This window comes from Cydia strobilella, chromosome Z (genome assembly GCF_947568885.1).
Source record: "Cydia strobilella chromosome Z, ilCydStro3.1, whole genome shotgun sequence".
Classification (NCBI taxonomy): domain Eukaryota; kingdom Metazoa; phylum Arthropoda; class Insecta; order Lepidoptera; family Tortricidae; genus Cydia; species Cydia strobilella.
Window position 1 is genome coordinate 12,249,836 of NC_086068.1, and position 27,143 is coordinate 12,276,978.

Below are 27,143 nucleotides of genomic sequence, written 5' to 3' on the forward strand. Positions count from 1 at the left end.
AGCTAACTCCTCAAATCTTATAAGCATATACTCGTAGCTGCTCATGAAGACCAGAATGAAACTCCTCAACGACAATATTTTTCGTCTTGAGGCTAATTGTAATTTTTAAAAGATGCAATATGTTCGTAAATAATTTTAATGTCTTTTCAAACTGCTTTGTGAAGACGGTTTTACTATTAAATATTATCTATTTTACTTTCTCAGTATATAGGTAGTAAAAGTGTGAAGCAAATTCTTTTATTGATACTTATTTCGTAGCGTACATTTTAAAATATACGTCTTATTACGACCTAAATAGTAGGTACCTAGACGTCCTAGACTATTAAAAGTGGGTTAACAAAAAAATAACAAATTCCTAGGGTATGCCCCCTGTTAAGGCGGCGAGGGTCACGGCCGTGGTTACGACGGTAGAAACGCACGATATAATAATACGTGACAATGTTATTAAACAAATCCAGGAAAATTTCGAAATCATAGGTAGGTTAGAGCAATATTATAGGTTACTTTTTAAATTATTTGTAAAGTGCTATACAAGTAGAGCCAATTGTTTCTAGGCATAAACAAACCGGGTGCAAACAGGACGAGGTGACCTCGCGCCGGTGTGTAATTTGAGCGTGTCAACCGTAACTATGGGACCGGTAGGTTACGCTTCCCGTACCCTCCCGGTCCCGAGCCAGAAGGCATTAACTGCAATGAAATGAATGAAGTGCCCAGTACGTACTACGTAACGAGGTACTCCCACCACAGCGCAAGCGCGCGGAGATGCGCGCGCATATATATCGGGAGCGCTTCGGACGACAACCAGTCAATCCGTAAGTGCTCAGCGATCGAACAGAACGCGCGGTGTACGCTCGGAGCGAAGCATACACGATACGATCGCTTTTTACGCGAGACGCGGGAGACACATCAAAGAAGAACTACAGTTAAGGTACTGTAAGCAAATATTTTGCAGGGCGGTAAAACATCATGAGCCTGGGGCGTTTTGGAGCGGGACTGTCGGGTGCTCGCGTATATTGGTGTAGCGGCTAGCGTGTCGGGTGTGGAAACTCCCCGACGGCCTTAACACGTGCAGGCCGGGTGCACTCGCCTCGCCTCAGACCGCTGCTGCAGCGCGAATTGCAACAAAATAAAAAGCGGAATACTTTATATGCCACCACCCGTCACCCAATTCCGACCCGACGGCGACGCCTAGCCAATAGCATGCATTTCTAATTTTATTCCACATAACACATCATTCCTTAAGATACTACTGCTTTGCGAAATAAGGAAAAGTACTTATTAAATGGAATAGTCATTTTCAGTAAGAGTTTTATTCATAATTTGTGCGTAAATATGACTAAACGGTACATCTACGTTTTATTGCCGACTTCCATCCTAGCATGATCGAATAATAATTAGTTAATGGATAGTGTTTCTTTTCTTTATCAAATTATATAAACCTACTAACATATCCCCTATTTCCTTACCTATACATTAACATTTTACTATTAGTATCTTCTTGAGTCAACAAATCGATGGAAATCGTGTCGTATTAGTTAATTGTGTCACATTACTAAACTACGAGTACTATGAACGCTATTAGTAAGTAATTAGTATAATTACCATACATTAGAAAAACACAATACTTACTCAACTATCAAGTGCAACAGTGCGACAAGCTTTCACAAATAAATTAAAAAAAAAAACACTGTATAACGTACAATAATTAGTGATATATGTTATTATCTTGCGTTCTTGATGCGCTAGATCAAATTTAATCCCAGGAATTGGCACATGCACTAGTTTTTACAAAAATGACGACTGTCATCTGACCCTCCATCCCCGAGGAACATTTATATGGTCACAGCAATAGGGTCCAGTTTCCGATAATGGACTGGTAACGTATGTATGTATGTATGTATAAACTCTTTATTGTACAAAGACATAGAACACAAATATGGCACAGAAATAGGCAGTACAAAGGCGAACTTATCCCTTTAAGGGATTTCTTCCAGTTAACCTTTGAGTAGATGAGAATTGATGAAGAACGGTAGACAGATATAGCACTGCGTACAATAGACTAGAGGAAAGTCTACGCTCTCTGTACGCAGTGATATATAGAAAATAAATTTATAAAAGAGGGCGAAAATAAATAAAATAAGATAAAAATTTGAAGTAACAGTATAACAAATATATATAATACCTACGTTATATATAATAAATATACATCCATAGTCACAAACAGTTAATTCTAGTCCGATAGCCACAGTTTCCTTAACTGCCCCCTAAGCGATGCAACGGACCGCGATTTCCTTAAGGAGGGAGACAAAATTCCAAAGCTGAACCGCTAGTACCGCAAAAAATTTACCATACGCACTAGATTTGTGATGAGGTGTTGCCAGTGCAAGATTTGCACTCGATCGAAGGCGATGGCCACTACCATCTGCCATAAATTTGAATTTTTGTGAGAGATAGACAGGGGAAGAAGGAATAAAAAGAACATTAAAAAGAAGAGAAAGAATATGCAGATCCCTGCGACGGCGGATGGGAAGCCATTTAAGTTGAGTACGAAATAGGGAAACATGATCGTATTTCCTTAGACCGAATACAAATCTTATGCACATATTCTGCAGACGTTCAAGCTTGTCAAGCAGTTCCTGTCTCAGATCGAGAAACGCAATATCGGCGTAATCGAGAAGCGGAAGTAGAAGAGACTGAGCCAACATAATTTTCGTCCGAAGCGGGAGGAAATTCTGCAGGCGCCTCAGGGAATGGAGAGAAGCAAAAATCTTTCGGCTGATTTCAGAGACATGAGGATCCCATGAGAGCGTCTGGTCCATAGTAACGGTTAATATCAAAAAATGTTTGAGGACCCAAAAAGTCATTGGCAAGAGCCGGGATTCATCCCGTTGACCTCCGGTTGATAAGAATAAGAACCTATTTAAAAATTAGATTATGTAGCATTAGTATTTGCATTAGATTTGTCTAACTTGATCACACAGAAAATTTTACTGCGAAGAAGAAGAAGCCAATTTGTCGTTAGACCCTGCGTTTGCCCGAGCGTTACTGAGTGTATCAAAATTATAGAAAAAAAACCGGCCAAGTGCGAGTCAGACTCGCGTTCCAAGGGTTCCGTACATTACACAATTTAAACAATGTATTTTTTATGTGAAACGTGAGTGAAATGTCTTTAAAAAACCCGTAGGGGTCGGATCAAAAACTAAGTAATTAAGTCCGACTCACGCTTGACTGCAATTTCTAATAGGTTTTCCTGTAATCTATAGGAAAAGATCTATTTTGTGTATTTTTTTCAAAATTTTAGACCCAGTAGTTTCGGAGATAAAGGGGGAATGGTCATTTTTTGCCTATTTTCTTGAATAACTTCTAAATTGTTTATCCTAAAATTATAAAAAAAAAAAATTTGAGATTCTCACAATGAGCTCTTTGATTTGATTTATAACACGATATAGTTTGAAAAACTTAATTTTTTAATTTTCTCATTACCCCCCAAAAGTGGCCCCCATGTTTAAAATTCATTTATTTACGTTACATGTTCGTCTTTGGGTCACAAACTTACATATGTGTACCAAATTTCAACTTAATTGGTCCAGTAGTTTCGGAGAAAATAGGCTGTGACAGACGGACAGACAGACAGACAGACAGACGCACGAGTGATCCTATAAGGGTTCCGTTTTTTCCTTTTGAGGTACGGAACCCTAAAAAACGAAACAGGGGATTTATATGGTACGATAATAGGTTTCGAAATACCTATCATTGTATATTTACTATATATAGTTGGTTTTCGGTGAAGGAAAACATCGTGAGAAAGCCGGACTAATCCCAATAAATTACATTATGTTTATACGGCCGTCTGCGGTTTTTAAGGTTCCGGTTCCGTACCCAAAGGGTAAAAACGGGACCGTATTAGTAAGACTCTACTGTCCGCCTGTCTGTCTGTCCATCTGTCACGGTCTCATGAACCGTTATAGCTAGACAGTTGAAATTTTCACAAATAATGTATTTCTGTTGCCGCTATAACAACAAATACTAAAAACAGAATAAAATAAATATTTAAGTGGGGCTCCCATACAACAAACGTGATTTTTTAGCCTTTTTTGCGTAATGGTACGGAACCCTTCGTGCGCGAGTCCGACTCGCACTTGGCCGGTTTTTTTAATACCTAGGTACCATAAGCTGTGATAATGATAATTAAACCTTGCGTACCATCGACGACCTATCTGATGACGGTGATGACCATTTCCATTTCATAGACCTTAAATTAGGTAGGGTCAGTGCGCTAGTTTTCTTCCATGCTCTAGTTTTCGTCCACATGACGGATTAGCAAATAATATGTTTCATTTTTAATTTGCTACTTGTGAAATATCATTTTATGTAGATAGAGGGTAATTGTGCCTGTTTGCCGGCCAGTGCTAGTTTCCGTCCACTTGACGGAGTTGCTACAAAGAATTGCGTATAATTTGAATATAAACCTACCTTACTGCACAATTTTGACTTACCTATTGCAATCCTTAATATCTAAAAATAGATCTGTCTACATAAAAATGTTATTTCGCAAATAGTGAATAAAAAATAAAACATATTAGTCTCAGCTACGCATTCTTGACTTTCAAAGCTCATAAAACCAAGAAAAAAAAGTTTAGGCGGGATATGTTCATGGTAAGTTTATTAACTGTTCTATTTTAAGTAATATTTTTAGCACGTACCTATGTATACAGAAGTATAGAAACCAAACATGATCAGCTTAATGAAGTTTTTAAAGAAATCTTAGAGAAATTTAGTGGACGAGAACTAACATACTAACTAACAGTGACACTTACCAATTTTACGAAGTTTTCATTTTTCGTCCACGGACGGACGGAAACCGTAATAGCTAGGCGAATATTTAGTATGTGATTTTATTTAAATATATCTACTTAATACATTTGTTTTTCCTTTTAATATGATCGGTATCGCCTATTAAAGCCGGCATTTAGTTTACGTCCACTCCTTTGTCAACGGTGCGTGAATAAAATGGTATTTTGTACAATTGATTCTGGGCCAATTTAAATTAAGGATTGTTGAATTTGGTATGAAAATAACTTGAATCCCAAGGAAGGACACAGGTTAGGTTTATTACGAAAATAATCATTATACGCGGTCGAAGTCGCGGGCAGAAGCTATAAAACCAACTAAAAATGATTTATATACAGGGTTTCCCTAGCCATTGGACACAGCCGAAATGTACATATGCATTAGGTTAGGGTATTTAGAACCAGTATACAAAGTATCATAACAACCGGTGTAGCGGTTACGAAGAAATTAACAAATTACGATTTTTTTTACTTTGGAGCAGCCTGTGTGTGTTAGTAGCTCCTGAGGTAATAAATAGTATGAAACCTTCTTCGGCTTTTTTGATTATCTTTTTTATTTATGACACTAATAAGATTCTGACTTTTGACAAATGTCATCATTGCCGCACATTTTCGAACGACTTGTCAAAGGTGCTGCCAATGATTAATAATGTTTCTTTTTGTTGTCCGTTATTGGAAATAACTTGTTTGTGAAAATTTATTTTTATCTTTTGTTATACTTAATAAAAAAAAATAACGTTAGAGCATTCCTGAGAAGTAATCCTACGTGGGATTTCAGGGTTTGTCCAATGGCTAAGGACATCCTGTATAACATAAGAACTAAAAACGAAATATATAATCGATTTTTAACTAAATAATGCTGTGGTCGGAAACCAGCTCATACGTGGACGAACACTAGCTCATAGGTGGTCGGAAACTAAAATAACACTTTTTCAAATTATATTTTTTATAAAATAAACCGTTAATATTATTTAAGATCAAGTAACGTTAACCTAAAATAGACAATATGAGCAATACAAACAAATATACCTAACACATTTAAGTAAGAGTACTTATAGATTTTTTTTCGCATTTCAAAGTTGGCATCTCCTATAATTGGACATAATCTGACACACCTACCCTATATTATTAAGACATTGAGGATTGTAATAAGTCCAAATTTGTGCAGCAATGTAGGTTTATATTCAAATTTCGTCAAGTGGACGAAAACTAGCGCAATGACCCTATTACATCTTGATAAAATCGTATGTTGAGCATTTCTGCGTGTCTTTTGTTTACATATAGGTACGATAACTTCGCCTAGATTGTGACCTAGACTCGTCATTTGCTCGCCGAACGCAGAGATGTGTGGTTGTGCGCCAATGTGCTGTAAATTTCACCTCCGACCGGCTGTGAGGGACCATCTTGGGAAAGCTATTTTGCCATGTTATGTTATTGTCACAAAATGTAGTGTTTTATTAATTATGGGTGGTTAAGGAACTAAAGAATCGCCTGATAAACCGATTTAGTTTATATTTTATTGTTTTAAAGCTATATTGGCAGGCTGGACGAGATATAGGTAGTATAGGTTTTGGTTTGAAATCAAATATCAGCGGCCCGGAAATTCTAAAATCAGCCAGGGTAGCGAAGGTGATATTTACGCCAATCTTGATGTGGCTTTTTATTGAAAATTAAGGAAAATGGTGTTTTATTCTACATGACAATAACCAACCTGTTTCCCTGTTTTTTGTCCGTTACTGATTTTACTTCAGAACCACTGTGGCTGGTGTTAGGGCTGTGGTGCCTGGTTTTAAACAAAGTGGCTTATATTAGAGCATTTAGTCCTTCAGAAAATAAATCAAAAATAAACGGCTGCGTTTATGGCGATTTAAATTGAATTATACGATTGCTAATTAAATTTTACATTATAAAAACACCACTAAGTACTTGGTACGACAGATAACGACATTATTAGCGGTTAAAGTCAGAAAAACGCTTAGGTGGCTGAAAATAGGGCATGTTACCCTATTTGGCAATGTGACAGACAGACGGACGGACGGAGTCGCACCATAAGGGTTCCTTTTGTACCTTTTTGGTACGGAACCCTAAAAATAATGCTTAGCCTAATAGTTGTGGTAAAGGATGACTCGCGCTAGAACGGTCCGGGCCCGGGACGTGGCTTCCGACACTTGTTTTTCTATGACAGGTGATCACGTGATGCTTTCATAGAAAACTGAAGCGTCGGAAGCCCCGGCCCGGGCACGGGCCATTGTTGCGTGAGTCATCCTTAATTATTGTGAGCTAAATTTAATGAGGTTATTAAACGGGGGCGACGCACGCGCACGCGCCGTGATAACGACGGTTGGAGTTCAGGTTCGGTAGGTACCTAGGTACACTTGGTTCATTGTTTATTTTGTTTTGTACCAGAACACACGAATATGAAGCGGCGCGTGCGTCTGCGTGTCACTACAGTACACGCGCCACGCGGCTCGGTCGTGGCCGAAACATTCCCAATCAAACGTTTTCGGCTATTTATAGATTTCACACATTTCCGTCGCTAACCCAAATCTGCGCCCATTAAATTGAAGTAGGATTTTTTAAATCACAAATAAATGAAGCATTTTATATATGTACAGGTAGGTATAACAAGCAGTGTCGTCCAATATAGTAACAATACATATTTGTAATATTTAGTTTCTTACTTTAGCTGCACTGTTTGACGACATAGACATGTCTAGTTTGACAGTTTCTTGTTTCTTAGCCAAGTAAAACATTAGTGTTGGCAAATTAATAAGTTGTGACATCCTAGGTCTTAAATAGTACTTAATAGGAATATAGTTGAAGGTATATTTAGAATTTCAGTAAACGTGTGCAATAAATCAGTAGAGAGGCATGATTATTGTAGGTAATGAGGCAAGTAAGTAGGCACCCAGACCCAGCGTGTGTTGGTGTTGTAGATAAGCATGTATCTATTGTAAACAAAGTCTACTCGATATGCTCAGACGGACATTATAATCTATTTCCAGTAAACTGGCCTACTTGCATTATCTCTACGAGTATCATCTCGGGCGGGGACGGAGCCATCATCACATTAACTACCTACCTACTTAGGCAAAATATGTCCATGCCGATATTGCCAAATAGCACATTACCTATCGATCGACTATATTTTATCATTTAGTACCTAAGTAATGTGGCTAGTTCTAAACTTACGCAAATGACAATTACCTAATTTATTAAATAATTATACACGATTATAATAGATAATACCACAATTTGGTTTGGGCATACCTCGAATTAACTAGTAACTAGTTAAAATTCCACTAAAATTCCAACACTAAAACTTTATGTCAATTCAATGTTATACTTTCGTAATAAAACATGTAGGCACATAGGTACCTAATGACTACCTACCTAACCTACCTACCTAATGACTTCAAGCAAGCATTCAATAAATAATTAAACATTAGGAGCTGAAATGGGAAACTTCCGATAATTTATTTTTTACTTATTGGCTCCTAGTCTCTTTCAATTAATTTGATAAAATAGGTATTCGTAAATAAGACCTGACAATATTAAAGAAATCGTATGTTTTTGTTTAAAATTATAATCAAAAATACCCATAAAGTTTTATAAGTACCTATATATCACCATGGAACAACATCACAATAAAGATTAGTTACATGTACCTATACTCTTAATACCTAAGTCCATCGTGAGGTTAGTTTCTTTCGTAAAGTAGCTTAAAAGAAGTCAGTGAATATGTAATGTAGCTCAGTTGGTCAGCGCTGACCTTATTCCGCGGGCGCCGCTTGCGACACCATCGCTCCCATTACACATTAAAGCCTGACCAGTAATATATGATCATTGTCAAAAGGGCGCTTTTATTCTCACGTATGGAGTGACAGTTCAGTACAGTATGGAAAAATTAGTTCCAGTAAAATTCCACAACATGGCGCCGTGGCGCGTGATCATATATTACTGGTCAGGCTTTACTAGGAAATGCAAATCGGTTATAACCGATTACTTTGACAAAATTTCATAACCGATTATTGGAAACTCGAATAACCGGTTACGATTATTTTTGGTTATTTATTTATGACAAATTCTGCGGATCCTGACTTTTTTTGCTGTGATGTCTGCACAGACCTGTCATTTTTATGCTGTGAACGGCTGTGACTATAATTTTGTCATTCGTGTAGTTAAATAACGAAAATATACCAAATTTACTTCCCTTATTTACGAAATATTTTGATTGAATATTGTATCACGGACAGTCAGCACTGCTGACTCAGCAGCAGAACTTGCTAAATAAAATAAAATAAATCCGTTTATTTAAAGACAATATAGGTCCACACATTACATTAAATTACAATGTAAAAAAGCATAATTACAATTAAATAAATTAATTAAATTAAATTAAAACAGAACAGCAATTTTAAAAGAATATTTGGACGTTACTGACGTTTATAAAATCATTAAAATATAAACTATAAAAAATTAAGCGGCGGCGGGTTTTAATGTAGATGTTCATAATGATCTTGACGCGACTTCATTGCCCTACCGCTACTGCGTAACACACTCGTAACAACCGTCACATTGGAATATCGCGGTTTGAACCTGCAATTTATTGCCCGAGAATACGGGCTTACGGTTGTCACACGTGGGTGGTGCAATATTTAGTACACTCACTCTTGGATTGAATGAGATAGTTAGTCGGTGTGGCACTCAACGGTAACAACGTAGTACCGCGATCCGGATAAATCTGGTAAACGCGTGCAAGCCGCAGGCCAACAATAAGTTGACAAAGATCACGCCACCACGCCGCTACAGGCTGATAAGTCCATGATTAGGTACTTAATCCCGTCAAAGGCCCGACCAATAGCAACCCGCCAACTTGCCACAGATTAACCCTATAAAATATAGTGTAAATTAAGTGGTTTTGATTGGGTCAATAGTTGTGCTATATTTTTTTGGTATTAATAAGTTTTTAAAACTTAGTATCTGTAATAATATACCAATAGGCAACAACTAGCTGCTGACTTCAATGCGCAAAATGTACACAAAGAATATTTATTTTCACTACACCAACTGGTAAAGGCCCCTTGATTGTTCAAAAACGAATGGGAAAGTTGCATTTTGTCCACATGCGGGGCAAAGTAATCAGATGCAAATTTTGAGTTGTTTCCTGCTGGTAGAATTCACTTCTAAATGATGATTTTGAATGATATTTTTTTTATTTACGTTCATTTGGATTTGATTTAGTATGATTTTTTTGTTATTTTTTTTGTAAGTATTTTCCTCGCGTTAGTGTGGTGAAATAGGTAGTTATTTATTTACGATACAAGTGCGGAAAAGAGGAAATTCGAAACGAGTGGCGATAAATTAAAACACGACCGAAGGGTGTGTTAAATCGGCACGAGTTGCGAATTACCTATTCGCACGTGTATCGTACTACGTTTTACAGTAGATACATATGGCCCTTTAAACTAAAATATATTTTTATTCCAACACGTCGTTTTGACCGCCACGTTTAGATGCTTCACGTTCCAGGATCACATAATTATAACTACACTAGCGACCCGCCCCGGCTTCGCACGGGTAGTTCAAGTAAGTGAATAATTTACACAAAACCTTTACAAATTATACATATAAACCCTTCTCTTGAATCACTCTATGTATTAAAAAAACGCGTCAAAATCCGTTGCCTAGTTTTAAAGATATAAACATACATCGGGACAGAGACAGACGTACATACAGAGCAGAAAGCGACTTTGTTTTGTACTATGTAGTGATTCAAATTCTAAGTACCTATTATAATATGCTAAATCATAATATTTAATTATAATAGGTAGGCCTAATAATATAAACCTACCTAAGTATATAAACAGCTGAACATAAACAAGATTCATAACAATCATAACTAATGGAAACCAGATTTTAATACTTTCGGTTTCAATGGCACAAGGTACAATACTTCTTTATCTTATTACCTACTTATAATAATCTCAGTCCGCCCCTTTTGCTTCAATGTTGCTTACACAAGTTTAATATCAAATCAATATCATATTTTTAAAAACTCAATAATACACCTAAAGTAATTAATTATACATAATTATCGTATGTGTCAAGTCAAGTGCGTTAGTATAGCTAAGTATTGTTATCTACACTACTGTAGTGCAATGCACTGATAAAAAAACCGGTCAAGTGCGAGTTCGTTTAACTCGCGCACCGAGGGTTCCGTACAAACTCAATTTTCTCATGTAAATAGAACCACGAAAGACTTGACCAGAAGTATACTAAGCGTAATTGTGTACAGCGCCATCTATCGGCAAATTGGCTAACTAATTTGCGCGACCTGTATGTATGTTGGTTTTTCAAGGATACTTAATGGGGTTGGCCGGTCGAAATAATTAGCAGATGGCGCAAGCATAGCTTGCCCTGTCAATCCCTCGAATTGTGTCAAATGTTTGTTTTTTTAACGCCCCAGATGCCAGCCCTTTAAGCCAAATCTCAAAGAAAAAGGGGCAAGCTATGATGGCGCCATCTCTGCAAACCTTTGACAGTTGCCAACCCCATTCTTTATCATGTGAACCGATTTCAACAAGTTTTTAATTTACATAGAGGTGCGGTGTGATTATGTTTTTCCTGTAATATTTATGATAATGTTATTATTATGTAAATGTACTTATTAAAAAAATAAAGGTATCTAATATTGTTACGGTTTTAACACCCCCTGGCACTGAGTAAAATAACCGGCTTGGTTTCACATTACATTTCAAAACTTTTTTTAGTAGAAGAACTGCGTTGCGAGACTTGCATCTTTTTACATGTAATGTTTTTGATGGGATTTTTTTACTATGAATAACAAATAAAAAATTGTTTTGTAATGTTCAATTCGAGCTCTTTCAAATGATATCCCACTCGATCTAGTACGTAGACTGACTTTTTGTTCCCTCTTTATATTGGGCTTTTTTCATAATTAATAAAAAATAAATAAAAAAATTACACTTCCAAGGTTAGCGCTGTTCATAACTATTCTCGAGATATTTAGCAATGTGACAGACAGACAGACAGACGGACAGAGTGGCACCATAAGGGTTCCTTTTGTACCTTTTTGGTACGGAACCCTAAAAAGTACCTTAACAGTCTCCTCCGTCATTTGCTGCATTGCAAGTTCACATTCAGGGTTCTTTCATCCGATATGTATGCGTTGTACCTACGAGTATTGGTAGACTACGACCAGAATAAACTTCATTACATCTCGTAACCTTCCGCCTGCCTACACGTTCTTATTAAAGCAGATATGGACAAGGTAAAAATAAATATCATACCTTTTTGACAACTGACTTTCCCAAATTGTAGTATAATTATACATCCCTTTACTGTACATACCTTATGATTATTGGAGAAATCTCTTCTAAATAAATTAATGTACTACACTTCAAAAAATTACGCGAAAGCGTACATACATACTAAGGTTTAATAACATAATAACGTAGTCTTTTGCCATTAAGCCATTCAGCTCTGTCAAAATTCTCATAAGAAACCCGCGCCAGGCTTCACCTATATTTTGTGAAATTTATCATTTTCGATCGAGTATAAATAAATACGGCGTAAACTTTTCGCCACCGTACCCAAACATGAAGTAATCGAACAGTATGAACAAAGAAAATCAATAATAGAATATCGGATTTTTAGGACAATAACATGGCTAGTACTTACTTACTATTAACATTCCCTACCTAAACAATTGTTATTCGATGAATCACCGTCGAATTTTAGTCGTTACATATTCACTTATACTGTACAGTGAAACCTCGATTACTCCCGCGATAAGGCGATACGATCCTTGATAACACGAAATAAAACGCTATTTCCTTCCCTTCAAAGCTACAAACCTAAAACCCTTTACGATTCGAAATATTTAACCTCGTTATGACGAAGTAATGAATGATTCCTTTCACAGGAATTCAGTACAATTTTTACCTCCATAACTTGAGAAATTGAAATTGACTTCTATATCTCGAAAAAATAGATGTATTGTTTCATCACCTCTAGTCTATATCTTAAATTTATTGAATAACAAACTTCTGTAACTCGAAGAAAACAATAAGATTGGTATTACACGTATTTGTGAGATAACCTCTATAATACGAATCGTTCGTTGGTTATAACTCTATAACTCGAAATTATTTTAAACTAACCATAAACCATAAAAACCTCTCTTAAGTTGATATCCTCCATAAGACGAAACCTCATTAACGCGAACTTTTTGGCGTTTGCCTTGACATTCGTGCTATCGAGGTTCCACTGTATATTATAGTACCTACTGTAGGTAATGAGTAATGACTAATGAGTGTAATGAGTGTAATGACCGGTTTCATGTTTAAAAACTTTGCATTGTATTGCTATTGCTAATACTCGTATTGCTATCGACGTTCCGAAGCTCGTTTGAGGTTACCAGATGCCTTACTACCTAGCAAAGACCTATACCTATAACTCCTATTTATTCTCTTTGCTACTAGACACATATACGTAATATCGCATAAAACAATGCCGACGATGCTACTCAGCTAGTCACTAATCACTCTGGCACGGTTCCGGATCTTTTGTTATGTATCATGCGTTCTACACCATGTTAATTTATTATACTTATTGGTAGCCGTCGTTTATGTTCAAATTACAGTCACGTTGCTTTCATGTATACTAGCGAGCTAAAATCTATTGAGATACATATGTTTAACTGAGCTGTAGGCAACTGAGAAACTTAGTAAGTAATGCTTTGCAAAACGATCATTAGGTATTTATACCACAGCTAAGTTATAAACCGGTACGTGACGTGAGACATGATTAATTTTGCATAGCATTAACTACAATACTAACACAGGTGTGGTGTAGGCGAAGGCAATGCGCGGAATAATCCCTGGCCTCAGACTTTATTACTTATAGGTACCTACACATATATTATTCCGATTCAACTTCTGTCTACAACTTCGCCTGCGTACAATTCATTAGTTGCACCTCTATACACGGTGGCTAAACAATAAGTGCATTCCCGTTGCCAGGGAGGTTTTGAGATTATACTGAGCAACTTTTACTATGGGACGAACCAAGAAATCGCAAATGTACCCTCCCATAGAAAATGGACCAGTCAAAATGTATGAAACAGCCAAATTTTTTTTCGCGATTTCGGGATTGGTGCATAGTAAAAGTTGCTCGGTATAATCCCAAAACGTCCCTGGCAACGGGAATGCACTAATTTTTTTGCCACCCTGTATAATTTTTTATTCCCGTCAGCGACGTCAGTGTAAAATATCTTAGGTACAAAATATAAGAGAGAGTAAAAATTAATATTCTTTAAATTGTATTTATATGTCTTTACAAACTATTACGTTTAGGATTTTGTTGTTAGTATAGTACCACGACGAGAGTATTAATACAGTGTGCATACCCTTTAGCACTTTGATAGTAAGTAATACCTATCTGTTAAAATATATACCTAGCAACCGGCATCTAGTGTAGACTGGTTGGCACCACTTTTTCAAGATAACAAATAGGTACACAACTCGATTTGCTATCTTGCTAATCAAAGACACATGCTCAGTGCCGGCTTTGATGATTTCGTATCACTAGGTTTTATATTTACCTAACATATTTCTACCTATTTACTAGTAAGTACTTGTTTATTTACCTAATTAATGTTCGAAAAAAATATATAAACATAAGAACATGATAGATGTAAGATTAATATTAATATTACTTTCTGTAATAATATTTAATTCAAACATGTTAATCGGTTTTAGCTATTTAAGAATTTAGAATTACTTGTTATTTAAAATTTTCAATCTCTCCTTCACGGGACAGGCATTGCCTAGTGTGGAGGTTAGCAAAATCTGTATCCAAGTGAATATTTACCGGAAATAAACGATTTTTATTTTTCATTTTTATTGTTTATGTAGGTTTGCAGGTTTCTGTTAAAAAAATGTATAACTCTACCGACTTGCATGCTTATTTCTCTCGAGTATGTATAGTATTTTTCATAGTAAGTAGGTATAGTACACCTTGCCTCTGTGGCGAAATTTACCTGCTAGGCGGAGAACCCTGCAAGCACGCTATTTCCTAATATCTACTAGACTTTTTTTAATAGTTAAACATAATTCGGACATTTTTTAAGACTAACAAGCAATGCCTATGTCAAAAACTTTCGGGAAAACTGGCGTCTTTGGACAATACGGACATATACGGAAGTTACGATTTGGGTACCTAGATTTTTTTTATTTTATCGTACAACTCTTAAGAAGTGAAAGTTTGGATGGAGCATGCCTATAACCGTCCGGTCCCTCAATAAAACTAGGCTTCGGAAAGAGGCATAACCTTAACTAAAAAAGATGTTGATCCGTCTAGTATACTTCGTTTTTTTAGCATTAGAAAGAACTCCAGAGAAGTAAGCGTGCAGTTTTTATCACCCGCTCTTTAATTGTTAATTATAATGGAATTATCTAATGTAGCGTGGTCAAAACTTATAATTTACCTACTTACTTCAAAAATTTACTGCAATTTTTAAGCTTTATTGGAAGTCGTGAAGTGGGTCAAATTTAACTTGCAAGATTTAACCCGTACATATATATATAGGTACATTGCAAGTTAATAAAAAGCTTGTAAAAAGGGCCCGATTTGGCACCTCAAGCTTACTTCTGCGAAGTTGTTTCTGCTAGAAAAAAAACAAAGTAAGTATAGGTAGTTCAGTGCACTGCGCAAATAGAAAACTAAATAAATTAGGTTGATAGATACATAGACAGAAGTTGCAAGGTGTGTTAAAAGTGCTATTGTCGCGTATTTGCTCCTATTTGTATTTGTATAGAACTGTTCCTCCAACTCTTACGGCCAAACACTTAGGGCAAATTGCCAATCGATTTCGCTTCCACACTGTGTCAAGGATTTGTTTAGGTATTTTAAAATATACATATAGTATTAATCTTCTCAAATGATTTTTACACCTAAGACACGTTACGTGGCACGCGCTCAGACACAATGGCCGACCGCTCGCAAAGAAACAATGGCTTTTGTTTAACTAATTAGGGTCTTAGGCGTAAAAATCATTTGAGAAAATTCATACTATAATAATTAATTATTTTTTCGCTACTCTGCGCGAAGGGAATACACAATGAGTAGTAGGCAGGCACGAGTAAGTACAAGTGGAAATGACTTAGGTTAGCTTCTCCCAATATGTTAATATATGTAAGTAGTGTTTCGTTTGTCTTTTTGGCCAATCCACTTCACAGCGTACTTAAGAATACAAAACAATAGACGTAAGGCCACTCCTGGCGTGTAAGTACCCGACTACCTGAGAATGGACATTTAGACTATTTAGAGTTTACTACTTGGTTATTTCAGTATTTGTGGTAAACCGAGCAATTGTTTTGCATTCTTAAGTACGCTGTGAAGTGGATTGGCCAAAAATAAAAACAAAACACATACTTGGCATTGATCTCTATCCAAGGTATAATACTACATCTTTCAATAGGTAGGTCACCAACTCATCATCAATGACAATTATTTTATTTTATTCACCACACCCACTTATTCATCGCATAGAAACAACAATAATAAAGAATATATACATGTATATAAAACCCATTACATTATGATTTCCAAGGAGAGTTGGTTGTTAAATATCCATTTTACGTATCGTATAGGTACTAAGTTAACTTTAAACTTCAATTAGGTATCAGTAGCGAAGTTAGTAGGAGTGTTGCAGCACACTAACTTAAATTAGATGTACATATTATTTCCAGACACCTAGCTATCAGCTGGTTTGGTGGCTTTTGTAAACATACCTACCAGTAGTTGAGTTTTCAAATGTCAAGGTAGATGTAGTGTGTGCCTACTGTGATAAGACAAACGGGTAGGTTCTTTTGGGCTCTTTCAAAATTATGGTTCAAAATGTTGTGTAAGCCAAGAAGGCTTGTAATGCTTGTAACATTTGACACTAGTCATCAGATATTATTATAGTATATATATATGTACCTATATATGAATAGAATAGAATAGAAATAATTTGTTCGGTAGCACAAACACAAAAATAGAAAATTATACAAAACAGAGAAACATAAAAAAGAAAAAGTGCCACGAAACGATATGGTTATTATTGTTGCTTTAAGTAGGTACGCATGCTGGGTCTTAAACTATTTAATTCCTAATCAGTAATATACATGCATAATAATATTAACAACATAAAATCTCGGGCTGACTGACTGAGTACGATAACCTATACCCAACCTATACCTACTATAAGGTGGACCAATGATAAATGCATTTTAACGAAAGACGTCGTCGTCGATACGAAAAGAGAATTTATCACTCACATTATTTATTATTATCCACTAAGAAGGGTTTTTCAAAATTTTTCCCCTAAGGTGGTGAAAAAGGGATTGAAAGTTTGTATGGAGATCATAATTTTTTTTGAGTGCGGGACTTGAAACTGTATAAAGGCATATTATTAAAATACAAGAAAAGTGATTTCAGCGTTTTCAAAAATTCATCCCCTAAATGGGTTAAAAAAGGATTGAAATTTGAATCCATTACAAATGCTTTGAAACTTCTTAGAAAGGTATTGTATAAGATTCCAAGTTAAGTTATTTCAACGTTCTTAAAAATTCAACCCCTGAAGGGGTTAAAAAGGGGATGTAAGTTTATGTGGTACAAATTTTCTTTTAAGCTAGGAACTTGAAACTTGGTAAAAAGGGCATTATATTAAAATAGACGAAAACTGATTACTTACACCGTTTTTGAAAAGTTAGTATTTATAGTTTCGGGAGCGAATATATTTTTTTTAAATAGTGGACTTGAAAATCTTCTAAGAGGGTCGAGAGGGATTATATCGGGAACATTTTTTTTCAGTTAGGGTCTTGAAACTTCGTAGTTTGTGAAAGACCAATTTCATGCGTTGTATAATTATTAACAATTGATTAACCGTCCCTACTGATATCGTTTGCTGCATAATGTTCTATATTATGGTCATGTAGAATATATAACCACCAACATACAAATCCACGCGTACGAAGTCGCGGGCAACAGCTAGTATAATATATAAATATAATATCTCGAAATATACCTATTGTCAAGCAAGGCTAACTCATATTATGGCCGTCTAACGTTTTTTTTATTGTTTGTTACAGGTTGTAATCGGAACAGTTAAAGGACAGCAAAATGGGTGACGGAAAAGTAGAAGGTAATTTTGTTTATATTGTTGAAATGATACCTACTAGTTCCGCAACAATATTTATATACAATTCCTCCCGTAATTGAAAATATATTGCTTCGTCGTTTGTATAACTGTCTAACATACGAGCCACAAAATTAAATCATTGTTAGTACCCATAGTTTTCCTGCCAAGTTGACGAAGCAAAGACACCTAGTCAGACCTATGCAATTATGACGTATAAATAACACTTGCACTGCGTATGCTATCAAAATCGTTGCAGCCTTATCTTGGTCTAACTCTATCCTAGTACCGCTCAGCAACACTGTTAACTGTCCATCGGTGGCCCTTATTACAATAGGCAGAAGGTCCATCGGTGGACAGTTAACAGTGTGGGCAAAGAGGATATAATAGGATAGAGCGGTACTGTCATAGTAAGTTTTGTAGCCACAGTAAATTCACTGCCATATATCGACACACGATTAAAACTAAAAATAAAAATATCAAATAATGTATTTATATATGGAAAAATGATTTTTTTATTTGCAATATTTGCATTAATTACGTTTATATTATATATACTTACTACTGATATACTTTAAAATTGTTAAATAAGAAACGAAAGCGTCAACGCCCTCTATACGAGAGTAGGCCAAAGGTAGTGGCGCCATCTGATCGAGAAACAAATTTTCGTGATTTTCGAGGCACTTTTTTTCCTAAGACTGTATCCATCAATTACGGAGTTATATCTATCTTTGATAAAACTTAATCATTTCCGTTCACTGTAAGTACTGAACTATTTGGCTAAAATACATACTCTGTCCCATCAGCGACATTTATAAACGTCAATGTCTAAATTGTTTTTGTTATAAAATTATGTACATATTTTTATTTATGAGAACTTTAGATAACTTATTTTAAATCATTATTTAATAAATACACGTTTGTTTTAGATTTTACGACCATATCACGTAAATTATTCTCCGCTCTTAGTATCGTTTTGCCTTGAAATTCAATCACAGCAATGCCTACTAATACTATGTCTAATATGATTACTGATCGCCGACCTGGTACGAGTAATTAACGTCGCAATAAGCGCTATTTGTGACAGGGATGAATGTAATAATTTATTTTATCGGGACAGATAACCCCAAAATACTGTCGGGGCCAGTGTTGACAAACTCACCGAACGCGGTGCTCTCCAAGACTCTGCTGAGCCGGTACAAGGACCTGCCGCTGCCGGCCGACACGATCCTGGCCACCTACATCTGGATCGACGGCACGGGCGAGCACTTGCGGTGTAAGGACCGCACCTTGAACTTTATACCGAAAGTAGCAAAAGGTTAGTACACAAACATCACGCGTCCTGGGCCCTGTTTAATAAATCTTACAAATTGTAAAGTGTAAATTGTAGGTGACAGGTTACAATTCTACAAGTTCCTGTTTAATAAAAAATTTAAGTTACAAATTTTTCATAGTGGAAAATTTACAAAGTTGTACACTTGTATCTACAATTTTACATATTTCTGTTTAATAAACATTTTCACTTTACAGGTGATATTGTATGGAAATAGTACACAATAGTAATACAAGTGTGCTAAGTTGGTCATTACACACGAGGCAATATTGTGCGCGCGACCTGTAAGCGAGCGCGCAATAAGAAAGCCGATGTGTGTAATGACCAATGCACGCGCGTTTCATACGACGTTTCTCAACACACTTGTGAGGAAAAAAAAGAAAATCATATTAATCAAATATTAATTGTTAAAACATAAGTCTAAAATCGCTCATACTGCCGGCCGCCCCTCGCCCCGGCCGCGGGCGGGCCGGTCGGGCCGCGGCAGGCGGTCGGGGGGCGCCGGTGCCCGCCAGTCCGATCAATTAAAGAAGGCTCCGTTTCCATGCATATTATTAGCAATCAGTTACCTTCTTAACTCAGTCGGATACAATAATGAAAAAGCACGAGTGTTATAATATACTGAAAAAGCACGTGTGTTTAATATCTAGGATTATGGGCCAAAAATCGGTGGAATAAACACGTCGTTTTGAGCGTGTTGAAAACTACTTTATTGAACACGTAATAGTAATTACGTTAACATATTTGTAAATTGTAGTATAATTGTGACAGGTAGTCTCATGATGTGTAAAAACTTTATGAGGTATGCCTCATGGTCTAAATAATAAATTACAGTAATAGTGACGTGATTTGAATTGAATTGAACGAGGATGGCGAGTTTTACCTAAACGGATACATTTTACCGGATTGGCTGTGGCTCTCCATATCATTTGGTAGCAGATGCACATTAAGTAAGTAAAAAAACGGTACATATCTACATAAAAATGTGTTCGATCTTTGTAGTAATACTCAAAATTTATATCTAAATAAGTACAAGTAGATTACTTACGACAGTCCGTTTTCTAAAGTTTTGCTATGTTGTGTCACGTAGGTATTTCCAGTCTTTGTTTTAAATAATTACCCAAAGATTTTAATTGTTCGGCAATCTCTTTCCACTTGTTAATTTTCATGCCATGCGTTGGTTTTCCTCTAGCCGGCCGTACACTACATCTATATTCTTGTATAATATCAGAGACAAAATTGTAATTTTGTTGTTGTGTCCATGATTTAAATAGGTAAACTAATTCAATGCGAAAGTTATTGCGTGAGATGTCCTATCAAATTTCTAAACTAAAGAGTAAGAAGTCTATCCTTGTTTGCTAAGGACTTGTAGCAAAAACATAAATTTTATATAAATAATACCTTACAATTAAAATTTTGTGAATTCAATATTGTCATCAAAATCGACAGGCATTTTTAACATTTGTAAATGTTTGTTAAACAGCATTTGTAATTGTGTTAATTGTAAGTTATTTAGTTGTATTTTTTTACTAATTTGTAGAGTTTATTAAACAGCACACGTAGTAAAATTTAACAAATATGTCAATTTTATACAAAATTGTCAGTGTAATGTTTATTGAATAGGGCCCTGCTTTCCATTTTCGACTACAGGTTTGACAACATTTCAACAAGTCCATTTGAGCAACGCGCCAATTGCATAATAAATATGAATTGTGGAGTACCCAAACTTGCTCTTATGTTTATATTTAATGGCCTACGACACATCCTTATACGTTGTGTTTAACTAGCTGTATTACATCCTCATTAGCAATCGTAATTAGAACTCCCGGTACGGTATAAAATGTTTGGCCTTCAACAGCTTATAGGTTGTTTAGTTGGTAAACAACAACATATTATGTAATTAATGTTATGTTAATTATGACAACTTGACAACTGACCACGACGACAACGACGCAAGTTTTATGCCTAATGTCTAAACGACCGTCGGGTAACTGAGTAAGTTTGTAGTGTTGGTAGTGATACTTACTCAAACTCATATCAATTTAATCAATTAACTTAGATAAATAAATGGAACGGTTACTTTTACTTCTGTGTATTTGGATCGGGCAAGTGAATGCACTGCGCAAATTATACCTAGGTAGGTACTTTATAGACAATATATACTTCGTCAACGCTATTTAATAAATCTTGTTGTCTATTTGCTATACAATCCTCTTCCTAAATTAAATGCTTAAGACCATTTAAAACTATGTAAGTATCTATGCAAAAAAAAATCTAGACCGAATACGGGTGCAAATAACCACTTTACGTAATGGGAGGAGGGGGCGGGATATATATAATCTGGATCAAATCTAGCATTTGTCGCTCAACTAAAATAAAGCGTCACTTTCCTTTTCTTCACGTTATGAACTATAATTATCCATAAGAGAGGATAATATTAATTGTCTTTCTATTCGTATTCGGCGGATGGCGTTCTTAATAATTTACATAATTTGCGTCGTATTTACGTAATTATACGTCAGCAATAGATAATAGGAACTGCGTATTACAGTAAATGCGATATATTTATATGCTCATGTGTTTTACACAGTTGATTTGCTGACTAGAACATTACAAGAATTAAACAAGAAATGGAAAATGGAAAACTTTTGTCCTTCATCCTGGATAAATACAATGAAATATTTGCCGTTCTCCCTGCCAAAAGATCTGGAAAACGTGTTTCAAATCCGTTGCAAGCTGCGCGAACGGGAGAATAGGGATAGCTTTGATGAGAACTTGAAAGGTTTCCTTACTTCATTTAATATTGAATGTGCTTCACAGTCGTGTCATAGACAGTCGATTAGTTACATTATGGTATAACAAACTACAGGCTACAGTTAAAGATAGATCTCATACAAGTAGGTAGGTAGGTACCTATCTTACATACATGAGAATTGATCATTTTGACTGTACATCAAATGATCTATTCTCATGATGTTTATACATATACTTACGAGTAGGTACCTATACCTATGTAAATATATGCAATAGAATAAAATACTTAGCACAACTTGCACCATCCCACTAATCTGGGGTTAAACGGTTAATAAATTATTTGAAATTGAATTATACCTGGAGTTACCAAAGTTACCAGTACAATTGACACTGGGTTAGCAGCGGTTTAACGGGTTCAATCTGGGTTAGTGGGATGGCGCAAGTGGCGCTTAGCAAATTAATATGTAGGTAGGTATAAAACTTGTATGTAGAATCGATCAGAATACTGAATATTGACACTTGTATTGTACCAGTATCTATAGTTTGATGAAATCATTTTAATATTAAAATCTACTTATCATCACATCTTTTAGAATTTAGATAGTGATTATTAAATAGCACATAACCTATTATTAATACATTTGAATGTACGTACTTAGCTTAGCTACCGTTATCAATGTAGGTTAGATATAAAGATAGACTTGATGATACTGTTCGATCATAGCGAAAACAAGACGTTTTAAAGGATGTTATTTACGTTACAGATTTGCCTATTTGGAACTTTGATGGCAGCTCAACTGGGCAGTCGGACGGGCACAACTCGGACACGTTCCTGGTGCCGCGCGCCCTGTACAAGGACCCGTTCCGCCGCGGCAACCACGTGCTGGTTATGTGCGACACCTTCAAGTACAACATGGAACCCACGGAGACCAACCACCGCGTTCGATGCCAGGAAGCGTCGGACAAATGCAAGGACGAGGAGCCGTGGTTCGGCATCGAGCAGGAGTACATCCTCCTAGACGCGGATCTCAGGCCCTTCGGATGGCCCCCTGGCGGCTGCCCTCCACCACAGGGACCCTACTACTGCGGAGTTGGTGCCAATAAAGTATTCGCCCGAGATCTCGTCGATTCACATTACCGGTACTTACTATTTACCTTCAGTCGTCATAATCACAACTAGTGCAAATCTAAGCTAAGGTATTATCTAACCAATGCCTTTTGCGTTTGTTTTTATAGATGCTGCCTCTATGCTGGCTTACCTATCTCTGGCACTAACGCTGAGGTGATGCCCTCTCAGTGGGAGTTCCAAGTGGGCCCGTCTGTGGGAGTGAGCGCCGCCGACGACCTGTGGGTAGCGCGCTACATCCTGCACCGGCTAGCTGAGGAGTACGGCGTCATCGTCACCTTCGACCCCAAGCCTGTGCAAGACTGGAACGGTTCAGGAGCACATACCAACTTCTCTACTAAAAAGATGAGAGACGAAAACGGCATTATGTAAGTCTTATTATCATCTAAATATGCTACTTTAGTATTCCCGTTTGCTTCCTTCCTTTCCTTAATTAATTCGTTGCCAAACTTCATTGCTTATGAAAATTTTAAAATAAGTAGTAACAAACAAATTAATATTTCTTAACAAATTTAATCAGAAACAAGTTTTTGGAAACAAATCAAATTATTTTTTTCTAAGTAGTCACACTACTATACAGGATGTCCTTAGCCATTGGACAACGCCGAAATGTACATATGCACAAAGAGCATATAATAGGATACAGCGGTACTGTCATAGTAAACTTTGTAACCACATTAAATTCACTGCCATCTATCTACACACTTTTAAACTAAAAATAAAGATTTATAAAAATACGATAAAATGTATTTAAATATGGATAAATGATTTTTTATTTGCATTAATTATTTTTATATGATTTTGACTCATGTTCTTTCACTGCTATGCGTTAAAATTGTTAAATAACAAACCAACCCGTCAATGCCCTCTATACGAAAGTAGGCCAAAGATAGTGGCGCCATCTGATCGAGAATCAAATTTTCGCGATTTTTCGAGGCACTTTTTTTCCTTAGACTGTATCCATCTATTACGGAGTTATATCTATCTTTGATATGCATTAGGGTATTTAGAAACAGTAGGTACACCAAGTATCATAACAACCGGAGTAGCGGTTACGAAGAGATTTACAAATTACGATTTTTTACTTTGGAGCAGCCTGTATGTGTTAATAGCTCCTGAGGTAATAAATAGTATGAAACCTTCTTCGGCCTTATTGATTACCTTTTTTATTTATGTATTCTGACCATAATTCTGAATTTTGACAAATGTCATCATTGCCGCACATTTTTGAACAAGTTGTCAAAAACACTGCCAATTATTAATACATTATGTTTCTTTTTGTGCCGATCATTGGAATTAATTTTTGTTTGAAAATTTATTTTTTTATCTTTTGTTCTAATTAAAAAAATATTAACGTATGAGCATTCCTGAGAAGTAACCCTACGCAGGATTTCAGGGTTTGTCCAATGGCTAAGGTCACCCTGTATATAAATTATAAACTGTAATAGATGTCATATATTAAATAAAAAGTGACGAAGCCCTCCAGTGGCGGATTATATTTTCTTCGTATCACAACTATTTCGAAAGGACTTTATTATAACTTGTGCTATTATGCTTGCAGCGAAATCGAGAAGGCGATAGACAAGCTGTCTAAAGTGCACATGAAGCATATCAAGGTGTACGACCCCCGCGGAGGAAAGGATAACGAGAGAAGGTTGACCGGTCTCCACGAAACCGCCAGTATTAACGACTTTAGCGCAGGTATGTTGTCGGTGCATTGTTTCATCATCTATTCACATTTCATTGCTTTAATTTGCTTATTAAGATCACATACCTACACCTACATAAATTATAAGGTTTAATGCACCGTACTGCGTGCAGTAATCCTCTCATGTAGATATACCGTAGGTAAAACCTTTCATGTAACGTGTAGATTAAAATGTGTAGTAAACGTAAAGTAAATAGTACGTGTTGTTTGTGTTCAGGCGTAGCGAGCCGCGGCAGCAGCATCCGGATACCGCGTGCGGTCGCGGAGGAGAAGAAGGGCTACCTGGAGGACCGGCGGCCGGCCTCCAACTGCGACCCCTACTCCGTCGTGAACGCCCTCATGCGCACCTGCATCCTCAACGAATAACAGCGGGGCGCGGACGAGCGCCCGCCCGCCGCCACCTCACTCGAACACTCCATGTGCCCAAACACCCTCAGCGATAAAACCTTCGCTATGTAACCGTGGGGATGCGCACGGGCAACCTCGGTACCTATATTGTTACTATCTTCAAAGTAATCTCATTCTACTTATGTGAGCGCACCGACGTGATAGGTAGTCCCGACGCGACGGCCACGTGTAGTAATTTATGTCAGTATTTAATGCCTTTTTGCACGTAAGCAGAATTTACACAAATTAGGATCGGTTAATATTCTTTTACCTTTTGCAACTGTTGCTAATATTGAACACTGCCGGTTTTGATATTTTTTTGGAATCATGCTGTTATGGAATTCACTGAATGTAGTTATTTAATAAGTTTAATAACACTTGTGGCCATTGACATAGGCATCAGACATCTTTTTAATGTCATAAACACTGAGTTCTGGGCATGGCGGTGGAGCGATAGTGGTAGAGGCGTTTTATGGACCACATTTTAATGAAGGATATTATACATTTTATTAAATAAAATATTTTTACGAATATTATGTGATATTTCACATTAATTGTTACTTTGATGTTGAATAGTTTAATTATACAATACAAATAATCACATATCATTATTTCTAACATATTCATTTACATGGAGGCATTATAGATGCGAGTTAGTTTAATGCAAGCTAACTAACAAGACACGTCTCGAATGGCAACGTCAGTTTTTAGACTCGACTTGTACTTTGTTACTAGGTATAGATAGCTTACGTGAACCGTTTTGTATTGAGTGCCGAGTGCCACGTGCCACCCATTGTACACCTTTTAATTTAGTTATCACACTTATCAACCTTTATTAACTGCTTATCTCATCTATACATAAATATAAATAATATCTAAATATAACTTAAAGCTAATGTAATTTTGCACAAGCGTATGCGTTTGCACTTTGCAATAATAATACCTATGAGTCTTGAATCCACTGTCACGGATAACGATATACAAATTTTGACAAAGGTAAACACCAATAATGAAATAAGTGTAGGACATTAATAGTACATATTTACTTATGAGAGCACAAAATAGATTCTTGTGATAAATTTAGCGGTTTAGAATTGTTAGTTTTAATTTTTAATAATAAATATTATTAATTAATTTTATTACAGCATGCGCCTATTGAAATATTTTAATGCCACGAAATATATTTAGTTATGAATATTAATACATGTTAATTCGTTAACATTATAAATGAGATGTTAGGTAGGTATAAAAAATAAATTATACTTTGTTGTATAAGCATTTGTTTTCTTTTTTTAACCGACTTCAAGAAGGAGGTGCTTCTCAATTCGGTTGTATGATTTTTCTATGTCTGTTATTCATAACTCCGTCATTTCTCAACCGATTTTGAAAATTCTTTTTTTTTATCGAAGTATATACATGATACAGATTGGTCCCATCTCCCATTCCATTTTTTTACAAACACAGTTCTGATGGTGGGATCCACGAGGAATCGAGGGAACGCCTTAAATCTTAAAGGCATAGTTGGTTCTTGCATAATACAAATCTAAACACGCGGCAGCGTGTCAAGTTCAAAAGAAGAGAATTGACGACGCAGCAACCGTGAGATATATTAAGCCCCCTCCACACGTGCGCGAATCGCGGCGCGAAGCCGCGAACGCGAGTGTGGAGTCTAGTTCGCTAATCATAGTCTAAGATACGTTATATATGGTCGACCTTCACCCATACGTCTGACGGATGAAACTTATATTTTATGAAAGAAAATATGTTCCTGAACATAA

At 36.3% G+C, this 27,143-nt stretch overlaps 1 protein-coding gene across 1 annotated transcript; it reads left to right on the forward strand.

The window, feature by feature from the left end:
• The first annotated feature begins 776 nt into the window (after window positions 1-776).
• On the forward strand, window positions 777-26,640 carry LOC134754359 (glutamine synthetase 2 cytoplasmic-like). The gene is made up of 7 exons (XM_063690653.1): window positions 777-928; window positions 18,011-18,063; window positions 19,178-19,375; window positions 22,909-23,284; window positions 23,381-23,638; window positions 24,832-24,971; window positions 25,196-26,640. Exons 2-7 carry the CDS (start codon window positions 18,042-18,044, stop codon window positions 25,342-25,344), a joined length of 1,143 nt encoding a protein of 380 aa, XP_063546723.1. The 5' UTR covers window positions 777-928; window positions 18,011-18,041; the 3' UTR covers window positions 25,345-26,640.
• Window positions 26,641-27,143: the final 503 nt, after the last annotated feature.